Source organism: Xyrauchen texanus, chromosome 21 (genome assembly GCF_025860055.1).
Source record: "Xyrauchen texanus isolate HMW12.3.18 chromosome 21, RBS_HiC_50CHRs, whole genome shotgun sequence".
NCBI classification, from domain to species: Eukaryota; Metazoa; Chordata; class Actinopteri; order Cypriniformes; family Catostomidae; genus Xyrauchen; species Xyrauchen texanus.
In genome coordinates this window covers 95,364-105,427 of record NC_068296.1, presented here as the reverse complement: position 1 = coordinate 105,427, position 10,064 = coordinate 95,364, and the positions used below count along the sequence as shown (strand labels likewise).

Sequence of the window (10,064 nt, the reverse complement as noted above, 5' to 3'; positions counted from 1 at the left end):
AAAAATGGCCAAAAAGAAACATCTTTCTCTAGAAACTCATCAGTCAAACATTTGTCAAACACTGGCACATACAGCAAAAGGCAATGAAGGCATGCCAGCTGCCTAAAGCCAAACCAAAGAACGGTGTTCAATACATGTGACATTGTCTGAATATCTAGAATAAAAACTCAATACAGTGGACAGAAGACAGGCCGATGCAGATGTAAAGCTGGCTTTTCACAAACTAATGGAGTAGATCTCACACAAGTACCTGTTCTCTTCAAAGCGGCTGATGAGGTTGGACACTCTGCCCTTTCCAATGGCTCCTTCTACTCCTCTGCCCTCCATGCTGGGTTTAATGGGTGACGTTCTGTTAATAGAGACTTCTGTCACCGGACTCTGGAGGTGTGTTGGTTTTGGAGGCACTGCAGGATATCAAAGAGCAATTTACAATGTACTCATGTTAATGCTGGAGTCTGGTGAACTATTATAAAATCTGACAATCTTAAAGGATCATTGCATGACCAGATCCGGTTGAACCACATTTCAGTTTTCATTCAATGTTGACTTCAGAGAGCAAAAGCAATATGAACCTATAACAAATTTGCCTCCTGGATAACTTGGGGACAAGGGCCATGTCAAAGGGCACAACGGTGATGGCCCACTCATTTAGGGTATCAAACCAGCAACCAGCTAATCAAGTCATTTTTATTTGTACAGCGCTTTTCACACATCGTTTCAAAGAAGCTTTACAGAAAATCATGCTTTAACACAAAACCTGTAATCTCTATAAAGTCTTACAGTGATTACTAACCCTAACCCTTAATGGAGAAAAATAACCTTGGGAGAAACCAGACTCACTGTGGGGGCCAGTTCCCCTCTGACCAACCCCACCCTAACCCTAAACCAGACTCACTGTGGGGGCCAGTTCCCCTCTGACCAACCCCACCCTAACCCTAAACCAGACTCACTGTGGGGGCCAGTTCCCCTCTGACTAACCCCACCCTAACCCAGACTCACTGTGGGGGCCAGTTCCCCTCTGACTAATCCCACAAGTAACCCTAAACCAGACTCACTGTGGGGGCCAGTTCCCCTCTGACTAACCCCACCCTAACCCAGACTCACTGTGGGGGCCAGTTCCCCTCTGACTAATCCCACAAGTAACCCTAAACCAGACTCACTGTGGGGTCAGTTCCCCTCTGACCAACCCCACCCTAACCCTAAACCAGACTCACTGTGGGGGCCAGTTCCCCTCTGACTAACCCCACCCTAACCCAGACTCACTGTGGGGGCCAGTTCCCCTCTGACTAACCCCACCCTAACCCTAAACCAGACTCACTGTGAGGGCCAGTTCCCCTCTGACTAACCCCACCCTAACCCTAAACCAGACTCACTGTGGGGGCCAGTTCCCCTCTGACTAACCCCACCCTAACCCTAAACCAGACTCACTGTGGGGACCAGTTCCCCTCTGACCAACCCCACCCTAACCCTAAACCAGACTCACTGTGGGGGGCAGTTCCTCTCTGTCTAACCCCACCCTAACCCTAAACCAGACTCACTGTGAGGGCCAGGAATTGTTGAAAAGGGGAAATGTGTATTAGTGTGTATTTACATCTCAGTAAGCGACTTTACATGAGCAGTAGACAACACTGTGGAATTGTGCGAGCGTGTGTGTTTTGTGTACATGCATATGTGTCTATACCTTGTGGTTTGGGATGTAGTTGCCGGTGGCCTGAACTTCTTCCATTTACTCCAGTGTGACTCTTGTCACTGAATATGGAGGCACGACTCAAGCGCTCACTGTGACGGCTTTGTTCAGTCGGGCTGCTGCTGTCTACAGCTGAGGGACAGAGAAAGAGTGTTATGTCAGCAGTTTGTAAAGGATGACATGCTTTTAACTTTGTGTTAGAAGTTTTTCTGTGTATGATTAGTAAAGTTTTTCATTTCTGTACTACTAGCTAGGATATCCGTAAAGCCGCGGGTCCAGATGGCATTCCGGGCCACTTCATCAGAGCCTGCGCGAGCCAACTGGCTGGTGTTTTTACTGACATTTTCAACCCGTCCCTCTCCCTGTCTGTAGTCCCCACATGCTTCAAAACGTCCATCATTGTGCCTGTACTGAAGCAAGCCAAAATCACTTGTTTAAATGACTGGTGTCCTGTTGCTCTGACCCCCATCATCAGCAAATGCTTTTAAAGGCTATTCAGAGATCACATCTGCTCTGTTCTGCCCCCCTCACTGGACCCATTGCAGTTTGCCTACCGCAACAACCGCTCCACTGATGTTGCCATTGCATCTACACTACACACTGCTCTCTCCCACCTGGAAAAAAGGAACACATATGTGAGAATGCTGTTTGTAGACTACAGCTCAGCATTCAACACCATAGTGCCCTCCAAGCTTGATGAGAAACTCCGGGCTCTGGGCTTAAACAGCTCACTGTGCAGCTGGATCCTGGATTTCCTGTCAGGCAGACGTCAGGTGGTTAGAATGGGCAGCAACGTCTCCTCATCACTGACCCTCAACACTGGAGCCCCGCAGGGCTGTGTTCTCAGCCCACTCCTGTATTCCCTGTACACACATGACTGTGTGGCAACACATAGCTCCAATGCCATCATTAAGTTTGCTGATGATATGACGGTGGTAGGTCTGATCACTGACAATGATGAAACAGCCTACAGAGAGGAGGTGCACACTCTGACATGCTGGTGTCAGGAGCACAACCTCTCCCTCAACGTCAGTAAAACCAAGGAGCTTGTTGTGGACTTCAGGAAGAAAAACAGAGAACACAGCCCCATCACCATCAATGGAGCACCGGTGGAGAGAGTCAGCAGCTTCAAGTTCCTCGGTGTCCACATCACTGAGGAACTCACATGGTCCGTCCACACTGAGGCCGTTGTGAAGAAGGCTCACCAGCGCCTCTTCTTCCTGAGACGGCTGAGGAAGTTTGGAATGAACCAACACATCCTCACACGGTTCTACACCAGCACTGTAGAGAGCATCCTGACTGGCTGCATCACCGCCTGGTACGGCAATAGCACCGTCCACAACCGCAAAGCATCAGGATTTGACACCTTATTCAGAAATGAACGAATAATGACTTCAAACCAAATAAAGGATTCATCTGAACAATATTTACATTTCTATATTTATATGACTGATTATCCAAAAAGCACAAGGACAAAGTGACATTTGAAATAAACATATACAAAATGACGATTGTATGAATCTGTGCAGCCAATATTTCTAAAGTGAATCTTATGAATGAAAATGAAATTGTTGTGATTCAGATCGGATGGGAGCAGTTTTAACTCTTTGTGTGCGTGTCTGGAGCTCATCAATATTAACTAAGATTCGATCATGTGCACTTCTTGAAACGTGTGTTAAAGTATCACGTGATTCTCATGAGTTTATTTCTAGCCTAACCCTGACCTGAAGTGATTTCCCATAGGAGCGCGTCTCTCCGTCTCTTAAAGTTCACCACGTTTATATTCACATCAGCGATTAAAGGATTTCACCGGTTAAGACTTTATTCTGATAAAACTTTACAAGCTCCACAGAAAACTAATACACTGAAACGTCTTTTTCTTGAACTCTGGTAAGTGCACTATATAAATGTAACATTATTATTATGAATATTATTATTATTAAACTTAATAATGGTGTCCCATCGGAAATAATCCTGATAGATTTACGGGACTTTCACCTGTTTTTAGGCTATATTGATTTTATTTTATATTAATGTTTGACTTTGTATTGATATGTGCTTGACACATCGCGCCTCCAGAATAATGTTGTTATTCATCAAGTTAAAATTCAGTTTCATGCAGATATTAATATAGAAACATATTCCACAGTTCATTTATAAAGGCATATAGAAGACATATTCAATTAAAATAAACTATAAATGTAAGGGTAATACTTTAAAATGAGCATATAAAATGAATATCACGTTTAATTTAGTGGTGCATCTGTGGAAAGTGACCTTAAAACTTCAGAACAAACTCAGTGTTTCAGACTGATCAATATGGAATCTATGAGGAATCTTTTCTGTTCGGCCAAACAAGACATGCTTCCTGAAAAACAGGGTCGACTAATAAGATGGATCCACAGGAACGTGCCTGCAGACGATGACATGTGACCTTAATAATATCAGATCTCAAAACTACAGAGTATAAAATGGCATATGAGGATTTCAGAAGCAGTTTAAGATATAAATAACAATAACTAACTGCAATCATTTCAAAACTATTATTTTTACAGCTCGGGTTAGCTCTCAAAAGAAACAGCAAAGATACTTGAAATTCAAACACTAAAGTAAAAAAAATAAAAGAGCAGCACAGACTGGAAATGTCCTTATAAACCACATTTATAGCATAATACCATTTTAATTAACAAATTATTACCGAAATAAATCTCCTCTTAAACCACCCAAACCAGCCCACACACACTCACACACACACACACACACACGCACACACACGCACGCACACACGCGCACACACACAAACACTCTCTCACACACACTCCCACATGCATACATACACCCACTCTCTCACACACACACTCACACCCACACACACACACACACTCTCACCCACAGACACGCAACACTTCGTATTTTCCTCACAATCGTTACACTAAACACACTTTGCAAGGCCACATGTAGTAAAAGAGACCGTTCACCCAAAACATTTAATCAATTACTAACCACATGTTTTTCTGAACCCGTGTGACTTTCTCTCTTCTGTAGAACACAAAAGATGATTAGTAAAATGTTTCAGTCCCCATTAACTTTCATTGTCCTGAAAAACATGCAGTGGAAGTCAATGGTGACTAAATGATATCCACTGCTTCAACGTGTTCAAATGTTCTGCATCTCCCATGTGTAAGATGTACATATGGGCCCATTTATTTGATTAAAGAGTAATTTAGTGGTCAGATATTGCAGGTGTGTGATTAAAGACAGTTCTAGTGCTTTACATCATATCAGAGTTTAACAGCAGCAGTTTCTGCATTACTTCATTCATGTCTGACCTTTGCTCAGAGAAACATTACAGATGTTATTGTTTGTCTTTACATGGATGTTTGACCCGTATAAAAGGTTAGGGTTAGTATAAGTCTTTTTATCTCATAACAACTCTTATTTCAATAATCAAATATTCAGTTTATGTGGGAAAAAACAGCTATTTGCATATTTCTATATATATCTGCAATGTGTGAATTCACAATTGATCTTGACTGATTTTGTTCCAAAAGAGATTCAGCATAAGAAGGGTTAATAATAGTATGAAAGTCTTGAAGTGTTGTGCTTTCTGTGCGGTACAGGAACATTAAGGAGAAGCACATACCGGTGAACGGATTAAACCGGTTCCAAATGTTGGAACTCAACGTGTCTGCGGACATTTCTGTCATGTCAAGGGTTTTTCCTCAAAGGAGCAAATTAATATACATTTAACACACATTTACACTTATTCTAAAATCAAATATTCAACTTTTAATCAATGATTCAACTTAAGAATTAAAGTTTCAATGTGTATCACAGAAAGAGACAATATTTGCAAAAACCTCTATTATCAAATACAGTTTGATAATATCAAATCAAATCTCTATTAATTTGCTCTGTTATAGAGTTGTTTTAGCATGTAAACAAGACATGTTAACAATAAAAACAGAAGACTAGCAGAGGTGTTTCTGTGATCAGAGTTAAACTAGAATAATCTCACCCACTGTCTGTAACAAAGAGTCCACAAAATCCCAAAACATGAGAAAAATACAAGAGCTGCTTTCTTCATTCAAGCCTTCCGGTCGCCTATAAACAACACTGACTGAAACTCTGTGATAGAAGACACGAGGAAGCGGCTCCTCCCTCCACACACACACACACACACACACACACACACACACACACACACACACACACACACACACACACACACACACTCTCTCTCTCTCACACACACGCACGCACAAACTCTCTCTCTCACACACACACACAGAAATAATACCTCTATTCATGTAACTTCTGACTGATCAGACTTACAATTATCCAGTAGATGTGTGTTAAAGACTTTTTAAATGAATATGTTCTTTAAATCTTTATTTATATGTGAGGATTTTTAAAAAATGTGTTAAAGTTAGGAAATGTGAGTATGTTGTTAAAGTCCCACATAAAGTCTGATTAAATTATTTTGTCTGAAAGCAAAATAGCCAACATTTCTACAATTGTGTCTTTTAATGTGTTACACACAGTTGTAAAGGAGGATATGCTGATGTATTGAATAGTAATAATTTTTTTTATAACAATCAATTAACAACATTTCAATTCGTGTGAGAATACCGCAGGTCTGAATGAAGTGAAAAGTGACTCACGGTTTTGACTTTAAGTGCAAGAAAAGTGTTTATGATTGAAATGAGGAACAAATGATGACATCCTCTTAAATACCTCAAACACGCATCAGTCTCACTGTAAACTCACTCAACAGCAGCTCACAAAGCTCATGATGCTACTACATACATTTATAAATGGACTCAAGATGAACAAGAGATTCAACATTTGAGAAATAACACACCTTCCTAATAACGTTCATTACGGTTTACTAGATTCAGCTGCAGATCTGATTTACTTTCACTTCATATTGAAATCGAGTGGAGACAGAGCGACTTTAGTTGTGAGCATCTGACATTTCACAAACACAAATAAAACAAAACCTGATGTGTGTCTTTAAATGTTCTAAATTAGCTTTTGGTTGCAGGTTAAAACAACTAATCAGAATCAGAATGAGCCTAATTGCCAAGTAAGCTTACAAACACAATTAATTGTCATGGTGACAGAAGCTTCCAGTGCAAATGCAACCGTACAGTATAAACATACATACATACAAACATATTCATTCAAACATATATACATACAAACAAACAAACATATACATTCAAACATATATACATACAAACAAACATATACATTCAAACATATATACAAACAAACAAACATATATACATATATACATACAAACAAACATATACATTCAAACATAAATACATACATACATACATACATACATACATACATACAAACAAACAAACAAACATATACATTCAAACATATATACAAACAAACAAACATATACATTCAAACATATATACATACAAACAAACATATACATTCAAACATACATACAAACAAACAAACATATACACATACAAACAAACATATACATTCAAACATATATACATAAAAACAAACAAACATATACATTCAAACATATATACATACATACAAACAAACAAACATATACATTCAAACATATATACAAACAAACAAACATATACATTCAAACATATATACATACAAACAAACAAACATATACATTCAAACATATATACATACAAACAAACATACATTCAAACATATATACATACAAACATATACATTCAAACATATTTACAAACAAACATATACATTCAAACATATATACATACAAACAAACATATACATTCAAATATATATACATACAAACATATATACATACAAACAAACATATATACATACAAACAAACATATAAATACAAACATACATACAAACATATACACATACAAACAAACATATACATTCAAACATATATACATACAAACAAACATATACATTCAAACATATATACATACATACAAACAAACAAACATATACATTCAAACATATATACAAACAAACAAACATACATTCAAACATATATACATACAAACAAACAAACATATACATTCAAACATATATACATACAAACAAACATATACATTCAAACATATATACATACAAACAAACATATACATTCAAACATACATACATACAAACAAACATATACATTCAAACATGTATACATACAAACAAACATACATTCAAACATATATACATACAAACAAACATATACATTCAAACATATATACATACAAACATATACATTCAAACATATATACATACATACATACAAACAAACATATACATTCAAACATATATACATACAAACAAACATATACACATACAAACAAACATATACATTCAAACATATATACATACAAACAAACATATACATTCAAACATATATACATACAAACAAACATATACATTCAAACATGTATACATATATATACAAACAAACAAACATATACATTCAAACATGTATACATACATACAAACAAACATATACATTCAAACATGTATACATACAAACAAACAAACATATACATTCAAACACGTATACATACAAACAAACAAACATATACATTCAAACATATATACATACAAACAAACATATATACATACAAACAAACATATACATTCAAACATATATACATACATACAAACAAACATATACATTCAAACATATATACATACAAACAAACATATACATTCAAACATATATACAAACAAACAAACATATACATTCAAACAAAAAACATATATTCAAACATATATACAAACAACCATATATACATACAAACATAATACATTCAAACATATATACAAACAAACAAACATATACATTCAATCATATATACATACAAACAAACAAACAAACATATACATTCAATCATATATACATACAAACAAACATATACATTCAAACATATACAAACAAACATATACATTCAATCATATACAAACAAACATATACATTCAAACATATGTACATACAAACAAACATATACATTCAAACATATATACATACAAACAAAAAACATATACAAACAACCATATATACATACAAACATATACATTCAAACATACATACAAACAAACATATACATTCAATCATATATACATACAACCAAACAAACATATACATTCAAACATATATACAAACAAATACATTCAATCATATACAAACAAACATATACATTCAAACATATATACATACAAACAAACATATACATTCAAACATATATACAAACAAACAAACATATACATTCAATCATATACATACAAACATATACATTCAAACATATATACATACAAACAAACATATACATTCAAACATATATACAAACAAACAAACAAACAAACAAACATATACATTCAAACATATATACAAACAAACATATATACATATAAACAAACAAACATATACATTCAATCATATACATACAAACATATACATTCAAACATATATACATACAAACAAACATATACATTCAAACATATATACAAACAAACAAACAAACAAACATATACATTCAAACATATATACAAACAAACATATATACATATAAACAAACAAACATATACATTCAAACCTATATACATACAAACATACATTCAATCATATATACATACAAACAAACAAATACATTCATATATACATACAAACAAACATATATATTCAAACATATATACATACAAACAAACAAACAAACATATACATTCATATATGTCACGACCTCGCTCACCTGCACCATGTCTCGTGTCGTCTGCACTGTGTCTCGTGTAGTCTGCAACGTGTTTCGTGTCGTCTGCCACTAGTCACGCTCCCTGTCATGTCTTCCTTGTTGTCCGCCCGTGTTTCACTGTCTCTGTGAAAACTACACTTCCCTTCTTCCCGTCCCTTCCGGCCCTGTCTGCGTGTTATTGTCCGCACCTGTCTGTCATTTTGTCATTACCGTGTCTCATTATTTAAACCCCACTGTTTTCCCTTCCCGTGGTCGTACGTTAACGTTCCGTGTCTCTGATGTCTGGTAAGACGCTCTCTGTTCGTGTTCCCTGCCATTCTGTCTACTCATTGGTGGTTACCCAGCTATCTGTCAGTCCGTCCGAGGTTACCCTGCTCTTTATGTTCTCTGCCTGTTGTTCCCTGCTCGTTGGAGGTTACCCTGCTCTTCGTGTTCCCTGCTTGTTAACCCGTTCATGTTATCCCTGCCCTTCGTGGATGTTCTCCAACCTATGTTCATCAGTGTGTTAGTTTAGTTTTTCCCATCGTGGATGTTTCTTTTGTTCCAGTGTTTGTTTATTTTATGTTATCAGCAATAAAAGCCGCATTTGGATCCACACCCCTGTCTGCCTTGTCCTGCTTCCCTCACACAATCGTAACAATAT

The 10,064-nt window shown here is 36.6% G+C and overlaps 1 protein-coding gene across 7 annotated transcripts in view; it reads right to left on the bottom strand.

The window, feature by feature from the left end:
- Positions 1-10,064, bottom strand: part of LOC127661945 (FYVE, RhoGEF and PH domain-containing protein 4-like) — a 58,904-nt gene that overhangs the window by 18,404 nt on the left and 30,436 nt on the right. For 4 of the 7 annotated variants that reach the window (XM_052152918.1, XM_052152922.1, XM_052152921.1 and 1 more), the window contains exons 3-4: positions 1,682-1,819; positions 251-404 (exon numbers count right to left, since the gene is read on the bottom strand). In XM_052152918.1, coding sequence (XP_052008878.1) covers positions 251-404; positions 1,682-1,819 — 292 coding nt within the window. Of the gene's footprint in view, positions 1-250; positions 405-1,681; positions 1,820-4,690; positions 4,727-5,705; positions 5,793-10,064 lie in introns of those variants that run through there. The other 3 variants (XM_052152925.1, XM_052152920.1, XM_052152924.1) reach the window with 3 other exon arrangements.